This window comes from Zingiber officinale, chromosome 10A (assembly GCF_018446385.1).
Source record: "Zingiber officinale cultivar Zhangliang chromosome 10A, Zo_v1.1, whole genome shotgun sequence".
Lineage (NCBI taxonomy): Eukaryota > Viridiplantae > Streptophyta > Magnoliopsida > Zingiberales > Zingiberaceae > Zingiber > Zingiber officinale.
The window spans coordinates 21,888,896-21,914,120 of record NC_056004.1 but is presented as its reverse complement, the minus strand read 5'-3'; the positions used below and the strand labels follow the sequence as shown (position 1 = coordinate 21,914,120).

Sequence of the window (25,225 nt, the reverse complement as noted above, 5' to 3'; positions counted from 1 at the left end):
CTGGTGACCGATCAGTAATCAAACAAAATGCTTCTGTGGATTATCTGATCGGTCTGAAGACCGATCAGGAAGCAAACAGAAGAGAAGAAGGAGAAAGGCTGATCGGTCCAAGGGACCGAACAGACTCCTCCTGGACCGATCAGGACATAGCCTGATCGGTCCAGGCTTAGCCTGATCGGTCCCCAAGACCGATCAGGGACAGTGTGGACCGATCAGGTTGGAGCCTGATCGGTCCAGCACTAGCCGTTGTGACTCAACGGCTAGGTTATTTCGGGCTCCTGTGTTCTGGTCTTTTTGCTTGCAGGTTCGCAGGTTGGCTCAGGATATCAGAGGTTATAAGAAGAGATCGAGGGCTGCTACTGCTACTTCTTCTTTCTCTCCGCTTCTTCTTGCTTCTTGCAAGTTCTTCCTGGTTCCTTCTGCGAGCTTTGCTGAGCCCTCACTGCCGAAGCTTCGGGTGAGCTTCCTGCTGGTTTTCTAGCTAAGCTTGGATCCGAGAAGTTGCTGCTTCATCAGGATTCCAGTCGACAACAAGAAGGCAAGCAAAGGGTTTTACATTTCGATTGTTCTTGTTTGCTTTCTCTACTGTTGTACTCCTTATTGTTGTTGCAAAGTTTTTGTGGCGAGGTTTCTCCACCCATAAGGAGTTTATATTAGCCGGTTTTCCGGGGACTCATCCACCGACGGATTGATAGGCTTCGTCCACCTTACGGACACGCCGAGGAGTAGGAGTTTCATCTCCGAACCTCGTTACATTGACGAGTTTGAGGTTTGCCTTTTTCCTTTGCGTTTCTATTATTTATTTCCGCTGCGCTAACCTTGATTTGTAGAAAGAAACGAACGATTTGGGGTCGGCTATTCACACCCCTCTCTCTAGCCGCGATCATCGATCCTAACAGTCCAAACCCTTCTTGTCCATAAATAGCTCTTGTCTCCCTAACTCTATATTTTGCTTCTTAGACCCTTTGATATTATTTGTCATTTTCTCTAAGACCTTCTCTAATTTTTTAAGTCTTAACCTCAAGACTGGATTTTTAAATCTTAAGTACTCAAACTTTGATTTTTTATTTTTCTTTTAGACATTTCTTTTTTTAGACATGAGTATAACTTCCTTACGGTTATTGCCAAATTGTTTTTTTACCTTTTTATCCATAGGTAAGATAGTTCTAGCATGATACGATTTATAATTTTCCTTAGAATTGTCATGTTTTTATTTTCATGATAATAGCACTAAAATGATAACATTTATTTATAATATGCTTTTTATTATGATACAAAGGAATACTATTAACTAATGGTACCTTAGATTTGCTTTTAGAAGTTCCACCTTGATTTGAACTTTCTCCTTTGTTCTTAGTCAGAATCCTCCCCCTTGGACATTGATTCCAATAATATCACTTTTTATTATAAGAAAAGCACACAATGTATTCCTTGCTCTTTCATATCACGAGGCTAACCTCTTTTAACTCTCATTCATCTTGGGTGTCACTTTACCCTTCTTCTTCATAATTAATCTTGGACACTTACCATTATAGTGTCAATTCTCCCTACACTCAAAACATATGATATGATTTTAATTTTACAAATGGTAATAGCTATACCTTTATGCTTTATAGAGGTGGCATATGCTCCTTCATAAATTTGGATGTAGACATTTTTTCTTGTTCCGATGTCAATGAACTTTGCTCCCCCTCAATTCTTGAGGTTGATACCTCTTTTATTTCATCCTCAAATGTTGAGCATCTTTTAACCACTGAAACCTCTTGTTCTTGATCCAAAGAGTTTATCTCTTTAGATTTGGTTTCATTTTGCATTGAGGTAGGATGTTCATGAAGCTTTGTTAACTTGTTTCATAGCTCCTTGACATTTTAATATTCTCCTATCTTGTACAAGAGATTGTTAGGTAATAAATTAACCAACAATTTGGTTATCTTATTATTTGCCTCGGATTTCTTTACTTGCTCGTCAGTCCATTTGTTCTTTCGAAGAGGTTCTCCCTTTTTGTCTTTAGGAGCTTCAAATCCTTCCATGAGAGCAAACCATTGCTTTATTTCCATCATCAAGAAAATTTTTATTCTTGATTTCCATAGGTTGAAGCTTCCAACTATCAAGAGAGGAGGTGCTTGGACATCATATCCAAATCTATCTTGTTGATCCAGTTTGAAGTTGAACTCCCTCAATGATGAGTCCTTTGACTTGTTGATATTTAGGGCATCACTTTCAACTTCTTCTTCTTCTTTCTCTAGCTCATTAATCTCTCATGCGAATATTGTTAGTGCAATTTCCCTATGTCAAGGTTAACTAAGTTTGAATTGGCTCAAACTTGAGTCGTAATGTGCGAGTTTCAATGTTTGACAATATATGAAGATTGTTTTGACAATGTATGGAGATTGTAGGATCAATCGTCCGTTTGGAGAGATTGGTCAAGATTGACTAGTTTAATATGTAGAAGAGTCAAGTAGGTCAAGGTTGACCGAGTACTTGACTAGGAAGTTCAACCGGAAGGTTGGCAGAAGATGAAAATCCAAGTGGGTCAGTTTTGACCAGACACTTGGTGTGAAAGTCCTGGGTGAGTGAAGCTAGGTGAAAGCCCTAGTGAGTGAAGCTAGGCAGTAAAGAAGCCCTGGTGAGTGAAACCAGGCACATGGAAATCCAGGTGGGTCCAGGAGGATCGAACACTTTGCACGGAAAGAAAAATCCAAGTGAGTCAAAGGATTGACTGGACACTTGGTGACGAAGTCCCAACAGGTCAAGGTTGGCTAGATGTTGGATTTGAAAATCCTAGACTTGAATTAGGCAAGTTAGGATTGGTCAAGTTGATCAAGAGATCAATTGAACCTGAACCTAATCAATCAGCCAATCGATAGGGAGAGTACTACAAGAAAAAGGGGCCCAATCGATCGGTAAATCGATTGGGAGACATTCTCGCGAGCACAAAGAGGTTCCCAATCGATCAGTCGATCGATTGGACACGGCCAATTCATCAATCGATCGATTGGGGTTGAATTTCTCGTAAAGTTGTGAGGAAGCTTAAATCGATCGGTCAATTGATTCCGAGTATTTCCAGCGAAGAGCACAGAGGCGCTCTGAATTGATCAGTTGATCGATTCAAACATCTTCAATCGATCAGCCGATAGATTAGGATATAACCGTTGTGTAGGTAGCAAGCTTTGGACGGCTGAGATTGCATTGATCTGACATGGCAATCGATTAGGAGCAGACCCAATCAATTGAGAGCCCTAGGAGTGCAAAGTATAAAGTCATTGGCGAACTTTCTTCTCTACAGACTTCTCCTGACATTCTCCACCGAGCTCACGATTGCTTCCGCTAGTTCTTGAAGCATCTTGGGGGCAAGTGTTGCTACACTTCCAAGAGTCAAGAGGCATCCTCAAGCTACACAAGATCAAGCAAGAAGAGGTTTTCTTTTGTATTTCTATATTTACCTTTTGTTTCGAGTTGTATCTTGTTGTGTGAGTATTGTACGAGGTTTCTCTACCTCTAGTTATTCCGAGAATGAGTTATTTTCTTAGTAGAGAATGCTCGTGTGTGTGGATCCTTGGATTAGTCATCTCTTCTTGAGATAGATACTAAGTAAATCTATGTGTTATTGAAAAGTTTGCTTCGAGTTTATTTTGCTGTAAATCAACAACATCGAAGCAATCAAACAAGTGAGACGAGCTAGTCACCCCCTCTAGCTCCCGAAGTGACCCAACAATTATTGTATAGAAGAATGACCTCACTCTAATACCACTTGTTAGGACACATATGAGCTAGAGAGGGTTGAATAGCTCTTTTCACTTATTTGAACTTGAATGGTAGTGGAAACTTGAAGCGAAGAACTCCACAATCTCTAACACTTAGATTTACTTTGTATCCAGTTCCTTGAGGTGACTAATTCAAGGGTACACTCCTCGCACAGTATGTACTATGAAAACCTCCTTCTCATAAATAATCCAGAAGCAGAGAAATTTCGTGCAAACTCAAGCACGAGAATACAATAAGAGAGACAAAAGAAAAGACTATGAAATTGAAAACGACTTTACAATAATGAAATCATACTTATCTTATCATCTTATTGCTTGGAAATGTCTCTTAATCAGTTAGAAATACAATAGCACTTCTTCCTTAACCTCCCAAGAACTGGCGTATTGAAAACATCATCAAATCCATTTTTTTAGGGTTTCTTTAGGGTTGGAAAATGACTCCCAATTGATTAGTCTTATCCCTAATTGATTATCACATCAAATCGACTATTCAAAACTTATAGAATGGTTCCTTTTCATCCGTTTAATCGATTGGTGAGTCATACTAATCGATTACTATCTTCTAATCGATTAACCCACTCGATTCCGAAGTTTTCTATTCTCTCACAAAGAGCGTTCAATCGATTATCTCAATCAATTGATGAGGTTTGAATCGATTGCCACAATCAATTCCATCACCTTCTGTACTATGATTCGCGAAAAGCCTCCCAATTGATTAGCTCAATCTATTGGCCTTGGGATAATCGATTGAGCTAATTGATTGGTCAACCCTAAACTCTGAACCCAAAATTAGGGTTCTTTTGTCCAACCCTAAAGTCATCTGTGACTCGTTAAGACTTCTCGTTAGCTAACATCCGGTCAACCTTGACTTGTCAGGGCTTCTTCACCAAGTTTTCAATCCTTCTTGACTTACTTAGACTTTTCCTTGCCAACTTCCCATTAGACTTCTGGTTACTAAGTGTCCAGTTAACGTTTAATCCACTTGGATTTTTTCACCAAGTATCTGGTCCTCTTTGACCTAGCTGGATTGTCCTCTTGCCAACTTTCCTATTGAACTTTCTTTACCTAACCTCTAGTTAGAACTAGTGACTCGGTAGACTTCTCATCCTTGCCTAACCTCTATTTAGAATTTCTTTTTTCTAACCTCTAGTTAGGACTAGTCACTCAGTAAAATTCTTACCCTTACATAACCTCTAATTTGGATTTCCCCTTATCTAACCTCAGTTAGGACTTCTGTTGCCTAACCTCCAGTTAGGACTTTCCCTTTCCTAACTTCTAGTTAGGACTTTCCTAGTTAAGTATCTGGTTCTCCCTTGACCTACTTGACTTCTTTCTCACATATTGTCAAATATCGAAACTCAAGTTCAAGTTAATCCGAGCTTAGTCAACTTGGTCAACTTTAACTTGAGAATGATTGCACCAATAAACCCCATATAAAATGATACAATTGCTCATAAGCTCCCTTCACACATATTAAATCATAATCGGTCGGTGACGCTGGGCAAAATAATTATTATCCTATGTGCTGACAAGAGAGGAAAATTGAGGAGAAGAAAAGAAACCGTCGTCACCTAGATTTTTTTTAAAAAAAGAAATATTATTTACAGATACTTATATAGACTCCGAATTTTAAAATATAAATTAAAAAATTTCTAATATATGAACTACAATTCTTAACCTATATAAAGAAAAAATAAAAAAAAATTAAAAGAAAAAATTATTAACATATTTACAATCCTAAAATTCATAAATTATTATAGTATTTATAACCGTTATAAAAACGATTATAACGTAAATAATATTAAATAGATAAATTCATTTAATATTGTATTTAATGTATGTGATACCGATACTAAAGATAATATTGTATTTTATAAAGGAAGATAGTGGAGTAGGATGGTTAAATATAATATTGTATTTTATAAAGAGAGATAGTGGAGTAGGTTGTTTTTTTTATTAAAAAATAAACAAGTTAATCTTGAGAAAAAAAAATAGGATTTTTTTTATTTTTGTATCATATTCTTTTTTTTAATCCAATTATTTTTAGTTTTAAGCCTAAAAAATTTAAGGGTAGATTTTTTTTTTCTTCTATCATTTTCATTTTTAAGCATTTTAACTTTGTCGGCTCTCCTTTTTTAAGCACCTCTAATCATGGATCAGGCAATAGGGTTTGGGCTTTCTCAAAGCGTAGAAGGATTTGGCCCATTAAATTGTAGGTTTTATTCTTACTATCGGTGAGGATCAAGCATTTCCTTTGGCTAAAATAAATTTTAATATACGAAAAACTCACAAAATTAATAAAAAAAATTTCTTATGCAAAATAAAAAATATAAAAAGAATATCTTTAAAAGAACATGTTACATATCACATAAACGAAAAAAATTACATAAACGACAAAATGCCTCTCTCTCCCTTCGAGCTTTCCTCAAGCGGTCGAACCTCCAAAATTGAAGAAGTATTGGAGTCCCAAACTGCTCCATTTATTTAATCAATTCTGTTCCATGCATTTTGTTAAAACAAAAACATGTTTACTAGAAAATCCACCCCAATCCTACTTTTCCTTTCCTCTTCTCTCATGTTTCGCTCCTCTTGTTTTTCGCCCTTTTTCTCTCGATTAAAAGCTCCACCATTGATGAACCGCCACGCCGGCGTCCCTCAGCTTGCCGTAGAGCGCCAGGCACTCCCAGTACGGGCGGCGGCGGCGGCCCATCTTCGCCTCGTCCTCCTCCGTCTCTCCCGTCTGGTGGTCGCATTCCAGGAACAGTTCGTCCACCAACCCGATCGATCCCTCCCCTACCACCTCCTCCACCGCCGTAGCGTCCGCCTTCACCACCACGTACTCCTCCTCCTTCACGTTCCGCTCCAGCCACTCCGCCAGCGATGGGGTTCCCGCCTCTGGCTCCGCTTCCGCCGTCGCCTCCTCCTCCTTCACCTCCACGTGGATGAACTCGAAGGCACGCCCCATCGTCGGGTAGTTGCGCTCGAACCACGCCGCGCCGTTCCCGGATGCGCCGGCTGGGGCCACCTCCACGAAAACCCGACGAGGGTAACCGTCCAGCGCGTCCCCTGTCAGCACCGGTAGGTACCTCGCCTTCCGCCGCCATCCCAGCCGCCCCGGACCCGGAGGCTCCAGAAGTACTTCTTCTAGCCCGCTCAGCGCCTCTTTCTTTGCCACCGGGACAGACAGAAGCCGTCGAACTCTCAGGCCCCCGTCGATTGTAGTCTTCTTCAGCATCGCCACCATGGCGGCGGAACCGGTCTGTCCGATATAATCCACGGCGTAGTTCACCGGTGTCCGGAAGGATTCCGATGGGTCGCGTCCCAATCGGACGGCCGCGAGGTCGGCACGCTCGAAATCGCCGGCCGAGGCGGATATTACAAAGTCAGAGGGTAACGCCTCTGCACCTCCCTTGCTTGCATCGCGGAGGAAGAAGTCGTGGTCCTCGGCTCGGAGCAGGCCGCGCCGGCCAAGGAAGCTGAGGCGGTTCGGCAGGAAGCTAGCGCCCGCATCGCCTGATCGATCGCCGTCACCGTACTGGAGGACGGCGGCAAAGGAGAAGACGGTAGCGGCAAGGAGAACCGACCGTGCGATGAGCCGGACGAGGCAGAGGTCCGGTAGGCGGATGACGAGGCGGTTGTTCCCAAGATGCACGGCGCCGCCGAGGCCGAGGTGACGATGGACGCCCATCGGAGACATTCTTTTCTGTCAGCGGAGCGTCTGGCGAGGAAACTTACCGCGAGAAACTAGATGCAATTGTCAGAGAAGGTAGCGAAAAAACAGAGAGAGAAAGAGAGAGAGGGGAAGAGGGAGGATTAACGAGGGTTATCTAGCGTGTGCAAAAACGGGCAGCGGTGTGGTTACCACCCACCAGTGCAACCCGAGTGCTTTGAGATCGGAGGCAGAGGAGCATCAGGTTCTTGGAACGCTGCGATTCCATTGTGCTCATGCGGCGATGGACGGCTGGAAACGCAAGTTAGCGCTGCATATCTCTGCCTCCGAAGCGTGCCGCACCCGGTAATTATTCTTCTCCCAAGGCACTATTTCTTGAGTCCGTCAAATTTAATCGTAGAGTTCCGACTTGCCTTGTGAGTGCGTGGGTGGGTGGAGAACCTAATTTGAAGGGAATAAGAGAATTTTTAAAAGGAAAAAAAACAAAGAATGGTAAATGAGTCGATGGGATGAAGGAATCAATGGGCCTCTTTTAAACCCACGAAATGTAGTAACTGACGTGGATAATTATAGGATTAAGCTAATTTAAGGGAGGCAAAATTAAATTTAGAAGAGAAGATTTGGGGTAAGGGCCGACAGTTATGGCAAGCCTTTTAAATGTAAAAGTAAAATAAAATTTCGTCTAATTTGAGAAGGGCGAGAGAGTTGCTTGTAAATTATTAGAGGGGGCAAGAAAATGGGCCACCGATAAGCTCGTCTAAGTAAAAATTTAATTAAACTGGATTTGAAAAAAAAAAATATTTTTTAAATAAATTAGTTAATTCGATTTTAATTTTGAAATTTCTTATTTAATTAAACTGAATAGTCCAATATAATCACATTTTTATACCAAATTTAATATTTAGATCTCATTTTTATCATTTTTAAGATGAAATTGAATTTTATTTAAAAATTTGAATTAAAAAATATTTAATTCGGTTTCAATTGAATTAATTGTTTAGTTTATTTGTTTTTTTAAAAAATTGATCAATTCAATTTTTTTAAAAATAATAATAATTTAGTTTGTTCGGAGAAAAAAATTATACTTTATTTAAAATTATTATAGTATTTTACTAAAAATATCAGCTTTGTGAATATATTTTAGAAGTCTAAAATATATTATAAAAAGATTTATAAATCAAACAAATATATATATATATATATATATACGAACTTGTTATCCTGCTCGACTGTGCACGTCGTGCAAGATATCAACTGTTTTTTTATTTATTTTTTTTATTTATGAATTAACAAATAATTAAAATATTTTTTTAAGATTTTTATTTTAGGGTTCAGACTTTGGGTTATAGTATTAAAGTTATTTTTTTTTAGATTTTACCTCTAGGGTTCAAGCTTTCCAATTAGGTTATAGTGTTTGGTTTTAAAAAAAATTAAAATAAAATTAATTTAAGTATTTATTGAGTATTGTAATATGTTGAGGGGATATATTAAGGTATTAAAAATTTATATAAGGAAATGTTAAATTTTTTAATTGATTTTTTTAATTTAAAATATTAAAAAAATCAAAAAAACAAAAAAAAAATCGAGCGATCTCCTGCGCGCGCACAGTCGCGCACTGTGTGAGCGCGCAGGAGATCACACCTCTATATATATATATGTTTATTTTGTCGCACAGTGCGTGATTGTGCGCACACAGCATATCAGACTTGTTTTTTTAATTATTTTTTTTAGATTTTGAATTTAAAAATTAATATTTCTTTATATAAATCTCTAATACATAAATATATCCCATAAACATATTACAATACTCTATAAATATTTAAATTTATTTTATTTTTAATTTTTCTTTTTACTAAATAATATAACCCAATTGGAAAATCTGAATCCTAGAGATAAAGTCTTAAAAAAAATAACTTGAAAATTATGATCCAATTGGAAAACATGAATTCTAAAATAAAATCTTAAAAAAATATTTTAATTAATTTTTTTAATTCAAAATTTAAAAAACTAATAATAAAAAATAAGTCGATATCTATTATTTTTTAAATTTTGAATTTTAAATATCAGTTTTAATCCGTTGCGGACCAAATCTTGCGGATCGTTGCGGACGGGCATCGTGGCAAGTCCGCGTCACGCGTTTTTAATTTGCTTCTCGCCATGAACATGGCCGACTCTCCTCCTCCCGCCCTGTGCCCAACTCGTTGTTCTCCTCGCCGCACCCTCCCCACCTCGCTCTCACAGCCACCCTCTCTCGCGGTCCTCCCGGCGCGCCAAGACTCGCGGCGCCAAGCTAACAGAAGTGCCATCGAAGCTAGGGTTCACAGAATCGCCTCGCCCTCTCTTGCCGTAGAATCTCTCTCTCTTGTCGTGCCTCCCTCGTCGCGACAAGCTCTCACAAGCACCGTCGAAGCTAGCTAGGGTTCACAGCCATCCTTGCCCTCTCTTGCCATAGAAATTTGCCTCCCTTGTTGCGCCTCCCTCGTCACGACAAGCTCTCACAAGCGTCGTCGAAGCTAGCTAGGGTTCACAGCCGTCCTGCCCTCCCTTACTCATCGGCCGAATCAAGGGTTCCCCGCGCCCTCCCCCACTCGCAACGATGAAGCTTGCTTGACCCTCGCCGAGGTAAAACCTTGTGCCTCCCTTGCAGCAAGGGGAGACTGGTGATTGAAAGATTTGAACTATTCTACACTCCGACAAGAGCGTCAGATTGTTGGCTGGCGACATCGTGGTTTCGCAACAACGGGATCTCCATAACTATTCTACCAGTATTCTTCTTCTCCACTTTTTAATTTTTTTTGTTTTGTTTTGTTTTGTTTTTATCTTTTTATGTTTATTTCTTAATCCACGAGTGGATCTTTGTACTTCAATTTCAATAGATTTATTGCAATTACAATGTGTGTGTGATTGTATTTTCTACTTCATCATTTAACTTCTGTTGGATCTAAGATATTTAGAATTGACCATGCTAGACAATTATTTTAGATAGTGTCGAAAAGGGTTTGCTCTCTGTTTGATGTGATATATATTTGGGCTGTGAATTCAGTGATGGAGTAAAGATACCAAGTTTATGATAGTTTCATTAGGGAAAGTACTCATTGTGCTTCTTTAATCCCCTGGTCGATTTGTAATTCGTAATGTTATCCATCATGTCTTCAATGATTAATAACTTGTTTTTTTGCTATTTTTGTTCATAAATTCATGAGGTTTCCATCTTGTTATTGTTAAAAGGAATGGATGTGAGAATAGAGGATAAACTCCATCACTTAGTCTTCAAATTCATATGCTAGGAATGGTTGTATATAATCTTTGAAGCTTAATTTGTTAATCATTTTTGTAAAATTATGTAAATCATATTTAAATTTTCTAAATTATTGATGTTGTGAATTCAATATTCATGTCCATCTACTAGTTATTTTACAAAAGAAGGTTTCATAGTGAACTTCATATATGTAAAACATAAATTCCTAATTTTGGTTAATATGATGTTTTCTTCTTGATTTCTGTTTTGCATGGTATGATAAAATGTTGACTTATTTAAATATTAGTAATACAACTATGCATGGAGTGCAATGGAGGTACACGATCCATATAGTTAACCTCGAATAACTAGGACAAGCAACAATGATTTGATGAATGACTTCCAAGAATCACATTAATATTACTCAAGGGTTGGTTGACTAATTTTGATCTTGAGTCTATTCTGATTGATAATAGATAATGTTTATTTATGTAGAGGGATAAAATTGTATAGAAGTAATTAAAAGGAGTCAGATTAAATCGTAAATAGGATTCTCATATAAGACCAAGTTACTAAATACCCTATGTGAACCCATGCTTTTGGTGACATTGGTGACTATCTTCAAATGATATTTTGGCTGACTTGATGTAATGGTCAAAAGAGTTGATGTAGTTTTTGATCTGGTTTAAAAACATCAGTAATTATTTGGTTTCTTTAGTTGTCAAAATTTTGGAAGTTTTGAAATATACAGTTATAGAGTTAATAAGTTGTAAGTTTATGTTTTGAAATACACAACAAAATAGAATTATTTACACTTTGTAGCAATAGAAAAAAATTATTTGGGAATTGGTTATCTGTTTATCAAATTTGTAGTGTTTGGGGATTGAGTCATGCTTGGGTCTTTAAAAGAGACCCCCAAACTTTTGTTGTTGAAATATCTTTAAATTAATGAATTTTATTATTTCTGTTGCAAATTTCAAAACTAGATTTGAATCTTTTTTTTTTTTGCAGGAAACTTAAAAAACACATGTATTGTAATTATCAAAGAAGGGTAAATCGTTTCATTTTAAATTCTAATATTTTATTTATACAAAATTTTGAATATTATTTTAATGTATAGAAAAACATATGTTGTGTTTGTTGGATATAATCTAGGTATTTATGTGTTAGGACCGAAAAGTAGCTAGGGGGGTGAATAGCTCTTCGCGTGCTCGTTGCTCGGCGTTGCTTGTTTCTTCAAGGATGCGCAGCGGAAATACAAAGAAAGAAATACAAACACGCTAACACTTGGATTTTACTTGGTATCCACCTCCAAGGGAGGTGACTAATCCAAGGATCCACACAACGCACGCACCCTCCACTAATGAAACTCTCCTTTATGGTAACTACTAAGGGCGGAGAAGCCCTACAAGACTCAATACAAGAAGAAGAAAGGGTAGTAAAGAAATACAAGCTTACAAGCTTACAATGAGTGCACAAACCCTAACCATAGTTTCTTCTTCTTGCTTTGATCCGCCTCTTGACTTGGAAGAGCCTCCAAGAACCTTCAAGAACTGGCGATCTCGAGCTTGAGAAGAGCTGTGGAGGAGCTGGTGAAGATCTGAAATGAATCTGTGAAGTGATACCGAAGACAACGCTCGTCTGCGGCTCAAATACGACGCAACGGTCGGATCCCAATCGATTCGATTATTCCCAATCGATTCGATTATTCCCAATCGATCGGGGAGGCTTTGGATCGATCCACGGATCGATCCAGAGCGCCTCTGTGCTCTGGAAAAACGCCTGGATCGATCCACGGATCGATCCAGCGCATATCGCGCGAAGCAGCAGCGTCCCAATCGATCCACTGATCGATTGGGACCTCTGGATCGATCCAGAGGCTTTCTGTTCGCTGGGAAAGGTCTGGATCGATCCACTGATCGATCCAGAGCTTCTCAAACCAACATCCGGTCAAACTTAACCTGTTGGTACGTCATGCCTAGCATCTAGTCACTCCCTTGACCTGCTAGGGCTCCCTCACCAAGTGTCCGGTCAATCCCTTTGACCCACTTGGACTTTTCTTTCATGCCAAGTATCCGGTCACTCTCTTGACCTACTTAGACTTTCACCTAGCTTCACTCACTAGAGTTTTCAATCTGCCTAGCTTCACTCACTAGGTCTTTCACCTGGCTTCACTCACCAGGATTTTCATACTGCCTACCTTCACTCACTAGGACTTTCACCTGGCTTCACTCACCAGGATTTCCATCTGCCTAGCTTCACTCACTAGGACTTTCACCTGGCTTCACTCACCAGGATTTCCATCTGCCTAGCTTCACTCACTAGGACTTTCACCTGGCTTCACTCACCAGGATTTCCATCCAGTCAGGTATACCTACTTGACTCTTCTTCATTCACACTGATCAGTCCCTGATCAGAATCTCCCCATATGAACAACTGCACATGCATTGTCCATGTGTCTACATGTATTGTCAAACATCGAAACTATGACCAAGACTCAAGCTTGGTCAAACCAGTCAACCTTGACCTAAGGGATATTGCACCAACAATCTCCCCCTTTTTGATGTTTGACAATACCTTTAAGTTTGGACCATTCTGAGTTAAGCTAATCTCATAGCCTTAACTCCATTCATGCCAAAGTATGAATGTTGGTTCCCTTCATTCTCCCCCTATGACCTCCCCCATAGGTAATGAAGGTCTAACTTAAACCACACATTCTCCCCCTATTGGCACACATCAACCCATCTTTGAGCACACATCAACCCGTGCCTCAATTTTGGGCACTCTTCAACAAATGCCCCATTGTTGAAAACTCTCCCCCTGAAGAGTTGCTCATCGTTGTTCACAACTTCACTCGTTGTGACCAACACGATAATGAAGGACCCATTCCCTTCATTTTCAAATAATGCTCGCTCTGGAGCATTAACATAGTCTAATGACCCAAATGAAGGTCCCATACCCTTCATTTATCCTTAACCCTACATTCTTCCTCAATGTAGGCTAATGTCCATCCTTGAGCATTATTCACTTTAACGGAAGGTTAACCACCTTCCAAGATTTATGAAAAATAATTTTCATGCCTTTAAAGAGTCCCTCCCCCTAAAAACATGGTGGTAACTTCTGTCATTGCACCAACAATGACCTGGATTCCCTAAAACTTTAGGAAACCCTATTTTAGAAGTTTTGAGGTTCAAATATTCAAAATCTGAAACAAACCTCAACCTAAACTTCAACTTAGCCTTCCTTAACCAATCCATCCTTGTTTTCACATGAAAACACCCTTTTTATGTATACACATGTATTTTTAGGGGTTTGGAAAGGTTATCTAGGTTTAAAGATGCTGAAATCAGGCTTTCCCAGCCAAAATCAGCAACTTGGATCGATTGGAGTTGGGTTCCAATAGATTGAACCTTTCTGAATCGATCCACTGATCGATTCAGACTTCCTGGATCGATCGGCTGATCGATCCAATGAGCTTCTGCTCGCGGGAGACTTGCCTTCTAAATCGATCCACGGATCGATTCAGGCACTCCAATCGATCCATGGATCGATTGGAGCTCTGATAGTAGCTGAATTTCAAAATCAGTCAACTTCAGAAACCCCTAGAAAATTCTACAAAAATCCAAAAATCATGAAATTTTGTGTAGGCATTATTTAGGGCATATACTATCAAGGAAAAATAGTTTTCTATGAAAATACTTCATATTTTCAAAGATTGACACAAACTTGAAAACTTACAAAAACTTTAGTGTTTTCTTCAAGTTTGTGTCTAACTATTCAATGGTGATTACTATCAAAAGATAGCTTTCACCAAGGTTTTCCAAAATCATTTTGAAAACATTTTCAAACCAATATCCCACCATGTTCCTTGGGCTTAATGCACATGACTTGTACATTAGCTTTCCCAATGATGGGAAAACACATAACTATGTGTTTTAATGAACTTAAAAACTCAAACGAATGCACTAAATCAACATCTTGAGTTTTGTTCATCATCCTAACATCTCACTTGTATTTAATGTGCACTAAAACACATACAAGTCACCTTATCGTCCTTGTGAGATGTGAGATTTTGGTTTTGCCCTATTCTAGGGATCATGCATATCTATCTAGGCATTTTAGAGATATTAGACATCCACCTAGGATGTCACTCGTTAATAAGTGTTGTTAAATGCCATTTGTCCTCAATTACAAGGAATTAAACTTAATGCATGATTATGTTATGGCATACATCAAAAGGAAATAATTTTTCAAAAGAAAATATCCTATAACTACATGATGTATGAATGTCATGACATGGTGGATTTTTCATAATAAAACATGAATGCAAAAATAGACATGATGTCATGGCATATGATGGGCAAACAATCATGGCAAGGTTTAGCATAAATAAAATATACCTAGATTACCTATCTAAGTATCCTTAACCACTTAGCTAAATCAAAAAGCATAACCCTAAATCGCCCAATTTCCTTAAGAAAATGCCAAAACTCAACTTGACATTTCTTTAATCTCTTGATTTGTTTATGCTACTTAAAAATTAAGCATATCCTCAAATGTTGACATATTCCATTTTTCCTCAAGAGTAAAAACGTAAATCAAGGCCCGGATTGTCTTAAATTTCTAAGAGAATACCAAAATCCCAACTTGGTATTTCTCTAGGTTTGCTCAATTTATGTCATTTAAGATAAAATCAATTTTTCCACCATTAGGCACATTTTACTCTTTCAAAGAGTAAATAATAATTTCATTTCATTTTCAAAGGTTAACAAAAACCTTGAAAATGCTCCTTGAGTGTTAATTTCTTCAAAGTTAGGTTAACTACCCTTCTTCTTAGAGTTGACACTCTCTAACCCATCTATGGGGTAGAGAAGATGCTCCTAGGAACCCAACACCTATTGGTGCTCCTTGGATGCTCTAGGTACTCACTAGCGATAACTTCCCTAGATACCTTCCTAATGACCTTGTTGGACTTCTTAGAAGCCTTGGTCACATTTTCTAGGTCAACTCTAGGGATAGCCTCCCTTGTGACCTTGTTAGTGACTTTCTTAGACTTCTTAGAAGTCTTAGTCACATTTATCGCAAAAATACTCTTAGGGATGACTTCCCTAGTATTCTTGGCTTGACCACTGGACCTAGGGTTTGTTCCATAACTATATGAAACTCTATGGTACGAGGGCACATCCTTCTTAGCCTTTGGTTTGTATCCCAACCCTCTATGGCCATTGGATGGCTTTGATTTTCCTAGCCCTAGGTATTTCTCATTTTGCCCTTGTAGGATATTTTCCATCCTCTTTAGGGTCTTTTCCATTTTATCAAGTCTTGACCTCAAGACTTGATTTTCTATCATTAAATCCTTAGGTTTTGGTCCATGAGCATTTCTATTCTTGGGCATGTATTTATTATCCTTAGTGTTCCCGCCCAAGTGTCTATCTACCTTCCTAACCTTAGGTTGGGTAGTTTTGGCATGTAGGGCCACATGCTTTTCCTTAAAGCCCTCATGCTTTTTATTCTTATGGTAAATTGCATTAAAATGATAAAAATTAGAACTATCATGCTTTTTACCATAATGTAAAGGGGTAGGCTCAATAAATGTTACCTTCTTCTTTACCTTGGAGGCTTCCCCTTGACTAATGCCTCCTTGAGCCTTGACCATCTTTTTCCTCTTGGGGCATTGACTTCGGTAATGCCCCTTTTGATTGCACAGGAAGCACACAATGTGCTCCTTGCTCCTTTTTGTTCCGGGGATGGTCTCCTTGAGCTTCTCCTTGCCTTTTTGTGCCATTTGACCCCTTTTCTTGGCCAATTTGGGGCACTTGCTCTTGTAGTGCCCATGTTCCCTACATTCAAAGCATATAATATGATTTTTATTATTAATTGAAATATTTATACCTTTGTTTGTAAGGGTGGCATCTTTTCCTCCATTTGATATGAATGTAGAGGCTTCCTCTTGATCCGAAATCGATTTCCCTCCAATTGATTCATCTTGACTTGTGGAGGTGGAAGCTTCTTCATCCTCTTCTTCTCTTGACCCGGATGTGGAGGATTCTCCTTCTTCTTGATCCGGTGTCACCAAGAGTTGCTCCCCCTCAATCCTAGAGGTGGAGGCTTCATCATCTTGAATATGAAACAAGGAGTATGCTCCTCCTTGTTCCCTTCGATGCATTCCCTTGAGGATGAAGCTTCTTCTTGGACTTCTTCTTCGGAGGTTGAGCATCTCTCAACCTTGGAGTCCTCCTCTTGGTCTTGCTCTAAAGAGTCACCCTCTCTGGATACTTCTTGCTCTTGTACAGTGGAGGGGATCTCTTCATGAAGCTTGGCCAATTTGCTCCATAAATCCTTTGCATCTTCAAATTCTCCAATTTTGCAAAGGATGGTGCTTGGCAATAAATTTATCAAAAGCTTGGTCACTTTGTCATTGGCCTCGCACCTTTGGACTTGCTCCGAGCTCCATTTGCTTTTCTTGAGAAGCTTGCCCTTGGAGTTTGTTGGAGCTTCAAATCCTTCCATTAGAGCAAACCATTGCTCTATCTCCATCATAAGAAAGTTTTCGATTCTTGATTTCCAAGAATCGAAGCTCGTGGAAGTATATGGTGGAGCCACCCTCGTGTCGAATCCGAGCCCATCTCGGAATTCCATTGTAGAAGTTGAGCTTTTGAATTTCTTTGACTTTGACTATTTTGCTTCAACTTCTTCACCCTCTAGCTCTTCTTGTTATGCTTGACCCTTCCGGCGATGATTCCGGTGAAGAGCGGCCTCGCTCTGATACCACTTGTTAGGACCGAAAAGTAGCTAGAGGGGGGGTGAATAGCTCTTCGCGTGCTCGTTGCTCGGCGTTGCTTGTTTCTTCAAGGATGCGCAGTGGAAATATAAAGAAACAAATACAAACACGCTAACACTTGGATTTTACTTGGTATCCACCTCCAAGGGAGGTGACTAATCCAAGGATCCACACAACGCACGCACCCTCCACTAATGAAACTCTCCTTTATGGTAACTACCAAGGGCGGAGAAGCCCTACAAGACTCAATACAAGAAGAAGAAAGGGTAGTAAAGAAATACAAGCTTACAAGCTTACAATAAGTGCACAAACCCTAACCCTAGTTTCTTCTTCTTGCTTTGATCCGCCTCTTGACTTGGAAGAGCCTCCAAGAACCTTCAAGAACTGGCGATCTCGAGCTTGAGAAGAGCTGTGGAGGAGCTGGTGAAGATCTGAAATGAATCTGTGAAGTGATGCCGAAGACAACGCTCGCATGCGGCTCAAATACGACGCAACGGTCGGATCCCAATCGATTTGATTATTCCCAATCGATTCGATTATTCCCAATCGATCGGGGAGGCTTTGGATCGATCTACGGATCGATCCAGAGCGCCTCTGTTCTCTGGAAAAATGCCTGGATCGATCCAACGCTTATCGCGCGAAGCAGCAGCGTCCCAATCAATCCACTGATCGATTGGGACCTCTGGATTGATCCAGAGACTTTCTGTTCGCTGGGAAAAGGCTGGATCAATCCACTGATCGATCCAGAGCTTCCCAAACCAACATCCGGTCAAACTTAACCTGTTGGTACGTCATGTCTAGCATCTAGTCACTCCCTTGACCTGCTAGGGCTCCCTCATCAAGTGTCCGGTCAATCCCTTTGACCCACTTGGACTTTTCTTTCATGCCAAGTATCCGGTTACTCTCTTGACCTACTTGGACTTTCACCTAGCTTCACTCACTAGGGTTTTCAATCTGCCTAGCTTCACTCACTAGGTCTTTCACCTGGCTTCACTCACCAGAATTTTCATACTGCCTAGCTTCACTCACTAGGACTTTCACCTGGCTTCACTTACCAGGATTTCCATCTGCCTAGCTTCACTCACTAGGACTTTCACCTGGCTTCACTCACCAGGATTTCCATCCAGTCAGGTATACCTACTTGACTCTTCTTCATTCACACTGATCAGTCCCTGATCAGAATCTCCCCATATGAACAACTGCACCTGCATTGTCCATATGTCTACATGTATTGTCAAACATCGAAACTATGACCAAGACTCAAGCTTGGTCAAACTAGACAACCTTGACCTAAGGGATATTGCACCAACATTATGAACCATGGATAGAAGCATCAAGTCAAGTTATTGGCTTTAAGGGCTCAATATATCAATCATTCAAAAGTAGAGAGGAGACATAAAAAACTTTCCAAGCACACTTCGATAAAAAATTTGCACAAACTTTTATTTCATTATATACAACTTCAACTTCACAATCAAATTCAAATTTAGACAAAAAACTTTCGAGATCTAAAAAAAACTAAGTTAAAGGATACATTAAAAAAAATAGAGCAGCTTTTCAATTCCTATTATTTATGTTGTTTTTTTTTTATTTGAGTTCAAGTTGAAACAATAGTGTTGCAAGTGATGTATCAAATTGAAACATATGTTATATTATCTTAATATGTTGTGAAATATTTGTTATGTTTGGAATTGGGTTTTCTAGTTAATATTGTATTTCTAATATCTTTTGATTTTCATCATATAAATAAAGTATATTCGACAGATGTTATTCTATGTGGCATAATGCATGTGTACTTGAGCCACCAAAAGGATATGCACAAAATGCATGTGTACCATTCTATATGAAGATGGAAAGTGTTGCGAGTATACTTAAAACATCTGTATTGTTCATCCAATTTGAATTTTGCTCACTATTGCACTTGTTGTTGCTGCTTTGCTATGGATGGGAAGTAGATCCTTTGTTTTCTAACACTGTTCAGACTCTGGTTTTTACTAAAGCATTAGCCATGCTCTCGAGACTTGGGAATATGTTCCTCCATCTACTCCATGTGACAACTGTTCTATATGTGAAACTTGTCACAATGCTTCTCCATCTGCTTATATACAGTTTGTCGCACCTTAGCTGTTGCTGCCATCACCATTGCCACCTCCTGCAACAACTCAAGCAAAGTGTCCGTGTGTTACAGTTTAGTGTTGTCAGGCTCCTCTATCGCCTTTAGTTTATTATGCCCTATATTTTAATTACTCAACCTCGTCCCCCTTGCAATTGCCTACCAAAATATTAACTGCTTCAATTGTACTGAATTTTGTTTTCTTGAAGGGTTGTAAGGGTGTGCAATCCCATGTTTTATAATCATTCTTTTTTGGGAAAAGGTAGGCTTCCAACACCTATGATCAATAAACTATTACAATCATTCATAATACACTCCCAACAAACACATTAGACTCCTAACACCTCTGATCAATAAACTATTGCAACCATTCAAAATACATTCCCAACAAACACATTAGTCATGTAATTGTCAGATGCAACATATAGAACAGAATCATCAAGATATAAAACAGATGAAAATCCACTTGTTCATTTTCTAGGTTATAGATTAAACTACCACACACCGACACCAAACAGCGAACAATCACCAACATAAATATTGCTCTCAAATAGTTCAGAATCTGAAAATCTAAAATTATCAAGAGAAACAAATACGCCATGAAGTCTTCAGCATGAAGCTACAAGCTCCATGTAAACATGGCATGGAAATAAAGATCCAATGGAAACTAAAACAAGATCAAACTAATCGCTGCTTGGCGGCATCAATAGTTTTTCCCCTCCTTCCAGCAGTTTTTGTGTGTTGACCGTAAACTCGAAGGCCCAATAATGTCGAAGTCGTCTGTGATTTCTGTAAAAAAATATTTCCACACGATAAAAAATTGAAACAAGGCACTGAGAAAGTAGAGAATCAACCCACACCACCTTACACTAAAAAGTAGAGAACCAATAAATAGTTATCCTGCACTATGAGAGATAGTTGCTGAGGCGACAATCATTTCAGACCATAAGAGAGTAGAAATTAATTAAAGAGAAATGAAGAATGAAATAGTCAAAAGATTGATGGTGTTGCACGATTAAAAAAATAATCGATTTAGATCTCGACTATCTTTGAATCTTGATTTTCTTGTCTAGATAATGTCTTTGCTTGTAAAATACATGTTGACTTACAATGTGCAATTGGACAATCCAAGGACCGAGAGCAAGCAATCCAAGGACCGAATGTGCAATTGAAGACACGATGGATAACACCACCGATTACAAATCAACCAGGGGATTAAAGAAGCACAACGAGTACTTTCCCTAACGGAACTGTCATAAACTTGGTATATTTACTCCATCACTAAATTCACAACCCAAATATATATCACATCAAACAGAGAGCAAACCCTTTCCGACACTATCTAAAATAACTGTTCAGCACGGTCAATTCTAAATATCTTAGATCTAGCAGAAGTTAAATGATGAAGTAGAAAACACAATCACACACACATTGTAATTGCAAGAAATCTATTGAAATTGAAGTACAAAGATCCACTCGTGGATTAAGAAATAAACATAAAAAGACAAAAACAAAACAAAAAAAATTAAAAAGTGGAGAAGAAGAATACTGGTAGAATAGTTATGGAGATCCTGCCATTGCAAAACCACGACGTCGCCAGCCAGCAATCTGACGCTCTCGTCGGAGTGTAGAATAGTTCAAATATTTCAATCACCAATCTCCCCTTGCTTCAAGGGAGGCACAAGGTTTTACCTCGGCGAGGGTCAAGCAAGCTTCATCGCTGCGAGTAGGGGAGGGCGCGGGGAACCCTCGATTCCACAAGACGAGTAAGGGAGGCGAGGACGGCTGTGAACCCTAGCTAGCTTCGACGACGCCTGTGAGAGCTTGTCACGGCGAGGGAGGCGCAGCAAGGGAGGGATATTTCTGTTGCAAGAGAGGGCGAGGATGTTAACGTGGCAAGAGAAACGAAAGACACTCAACAAAGGCTTCTTCTTTGCATAAAAAATTTCTTATCCAGAAAGGAAAACCAGAGCCTATTTATAGGCTTTTACAGTACAATATTTCATCCACTATCTCCTAATTAATAGGATCACACTAAAACTAATCGATAAGCAAAAGACTCGGACAAATGATAAAACTTTTTAGTCTTATCACCCTCCCTTAAACTAAATGTTTGAAAAAAAACATTTGGTTTAAGAATTATCAAATGGGCATACTCCAATCAGCCCCCTTAGCCTTTAAAATGTAGATAACTTCAATGGCTTGGTCATAATATCAGCAACTTGATCTTCACTTGTGCAGAAGTAAATATCAATTACTCCATCCTTTGTCAAGTCCCTTAAAAAATGAAACCTCACATCTATGTGCTTGCTTCTTCCATGCATGACGGGATTTTTAGAGAGTTTAATAGTTGAACTATTATCACAATAAATTTTAACAGCACCTTCTTGCTTGAAATATAACTCTTCAAGTATGTTCTTTAGCCTAATTGCTTGAGAAACACAAACTGTTATAGCTACAAATTATGCTTCTATTGTGGATAAAGTCACAATTGGTTGCTTCTTTGAACACCATGAAATAGCTGCTGAACTCATCATAAAAATATATCCAGAAGTACTTTTTCTATCATCGAGATCACTTGCATAATCACTATCAGTAAAACCAATTAAGTCTGATTTTTCATCCTTCTTGTAGAACAAACCATATTCAATGGTTTCTTTTAAGTATCTAAAAATTCTCTTCGCGGCTTGAAGATGTATCTCCTTTAGACTTTCCATGTATCTGCTGATAAGACTTACAACATGCATAATATCAGGTCTTGTAATTGTTAAGTACATCGAACTCCTAACAATTTGCTTATAATTTGTGCTGTCAATCTTCCTGCCTTTAGGATTTCGAATCAGCTTCAATCCTGCTTCAGCAGGAGTGTTAACAGAGTTGCAATTTTTCATTTGAAACCTGTCCAGAATTTCTTGTGCATACTTCTTTTGGGAAATGAAAATTTCAGCTGTTGATTGAACTACTTCAATACCCAAAAAATAATGCATCTTTCCAAGATCAGACATATCAAATTCAACCATCATAGATCTTTTAAATTTTACAATCATGGCAATATCATTTCCAGTAAAAATAAGATCATCCACATATAAGCAAACTATAAGCAGTTTTCTTCCATCTTCAATCTTTGTAAAAAGTGTATGTTCATATGGACATTTTTTAAACCCCTCCTTTGAAAAATATGTATCTATGCCTATACCAAGCACGTGGAACTTGTTTCAGTCCATATAATGCCTTTTTGAGTCTATAAACTTTATTTTCACAACCAGATTTTATATAACCAGGTGGTTGATCAATAAATACCTTTTCTTGAAGTTCACCATGCAGGAATGCTGATTTAAGATCCAATTGGAAGATAGGCCACGATCTTTGTGCTGCCAATGTTATCACCAATCTAATTGTGTCAAGTCTTGCAACTGGTGCAAAGACTTCTTTGTAATCCACACCAAATTCTTGCTTGTAGCCTTTTGCAACTAAGCGTGCCTTGTACTTGTCAATTTCACCATTTTCTTTCAATTTTGTCTTGTATATCCACTTGACCCCAATTATTTTATGTCCTTTTGGAAGATCAGTTAACTCTCATGTATTGTTCCATTCAATGACTTTAATTTCTTCATCCATGGCCTTTCGCCATTTTGATTCCTTGATAGCTTCTTCAAAAGCTGTAGGATCACAATCGAAAAATAGGGCAAAGTATGTAAGTGGATCATCAGATTGACTAATTCCAGTTACCTCATAGTCTGTCATCCAAGCAGGTCTTCTTCTAGTGCGTCGAGGTAGTTCTTCACTTTCTACTATTGTTGGCAAGCTTGAAGCATCTACTTCAAGTTGTTGATTATTTTCTGTTGTTGATTGCTGCTCTTCATCAACTCCATCAAAGCTAGTAGGTATTCATTCTTCAGTAGAGTTGTTGTTCCATTGCCAAAATTTTCCTTTTTCAAAAACCATATCACGGCTGATGATAATTTTCTTGGTGATAGGATTATAAAGCTTATAAGATTTTGATTGATCACTAACACCAAGAAATATACATTTTTCTCCCTTGTCATCAAGTTTGATCCTCTTCTGATCTGGAATATGAGCATAAGCAATACATCCAAAAATTCTGAGATAATCTACCTTTGGTTTTTGATTGCTCCATGCTTCTTCTGGTGTCATATTCTGAACTGCAAGTGTAGGACATTTGTTTAATATATGGATACTCCAGTTGACCGCTTCAGGCCAAAAAGCTTTTGAAATGCAGCATTTTGCCAAAAGACTTCGCACTATATTCAAAATAGTACGGTTTTTCTGCTCATAGATACCATTCTGTTGAGGAGTATAAGCCGTAGTTAGTTGCCTTTTGATTCCATGATTTTCACAAAAATTTGAAAATTCTTGTGAGAGATATTCTCCACCACGATCTGTGCGTAGAACTTTTGTTGGACTGCCTGTTTATTTCTCAACTAGCGCTTTATAGCTCTTAAAAGCTGTAAATGCTTCAGATTTTTCTTGCAAAAAATACACCCATGATTTCCTACTAAAATCATCAATGAAGGTGATTATATATCTCTTACCTCCATTAGAATATGGATTAATTGGGCCACACAAGTCGAAATGCACCAACTCCAAAGCTTTCTTTGCTCTCCATGATTTTCCTTTTAGAAAATAGTTTCTATGTTGTTTGCTAACAACACATTCTTTACAAACTTCAGAAGGAGCAATAATTTGAGGAAGTCCAGTTACCATATTTTTTTGCTGCAAAGTCTTCAATCCACTAAAGTTTAGGTGGCCATAACGAAAATGCCATAACCATGAAACATCATTCACTTTTGCTGAAAAACATGAATGAGTAGTATTGTTCAAGTAGAGTGGGAACATGCGATTTGCTGTCATGTTAACTTAAGCAATTAAACCCATCTTTGCATCTTGAATTTGGCATACTCCATCTTTAATAGAAATCTCATACCCTTTTTCTTGCAGCTGACCAATACTAAGGAGATTGGTCTTTAGATCTGGGACAAAAAGAACATTAGATATTGTATGAGAAGAATTTCTTTTGGTTTGGATAGTTACCATTCCTTTTCCCATAACAGAAATGGTAGAGTTATCACCAAACTTGACGGTGTTACGGAATGATTCATCCAGTTCAGAAAATGCCATCTTATCTCCACACATGTGATTGCTGCAACCAGTATCCAAATACCACATATTTTGCTCAGTTTCTTCATTTACATGGCACACCATTAGGAGAGAGACCTCTTCTTCCTTTTCAACAAGGTTAGATCTTTCTTCATCTTGCATATTCAGATTAGTATGACATTCTGATTGATAATGGTCATACTTATGACATCTATAACATTCAATATTGGACTTATTTGCTGATTTATGTCTATAAGTTGTTGAGTGATTACCTCCTCTTCCTCTTCCACGAGATTGATTTTCTTGGTGATGGTGACGTTGTTGTTGGCTATCACGATAATTACTTCCTCTTGCTTTGAATTTTCCTCTTCCTTGCCTTCTACCTCCTCTTTGTGTTGACTGATTTTCTGTTGAAACTTTCAATGCTTGCTCCTCTTTGTCTTGTTGGTTGAGTTTTTGTTCATGAACCAACAAAGAACTCTGCAACTCATCAATTGTAAGTTTATCAATATCTTTTGACTCTTCTATTGAGCAAACAATA

General features: G+C 38.6%; 1 protein-coding gene across 1 annotated transcript; it reads right to left on the bottom strand.

Moving 5' to 3' along the window:
- Positions 1 to 6,378: 6,378 nt before the first annotated feature.
- On the bottom strand, positions 6,379 to 7,452 carry LOC122026506. The gene has a single exon (XM_042585247.1). The coding sequence runs from the start codon at positions 7,450 to 7,452 to the stop codon at positions 6,379 to 6,381; it is 1,074 nt and encodes a 357-aa protein (XP_042441181.1).
- Between the last annotated feature and the right edge of the window lie 17,773 nt (positions 7,453 to 25,225).

Excerpts from the sequence above, each read along its gene's own strand:
- LOC122026506 (XM_042585247.1), bottom strand. The coding sequence starts at position 7,452 with ATGGGCGTCCATCGTCACCTCGGCCTCGGCGGCGCCGTGCATCTTGGG.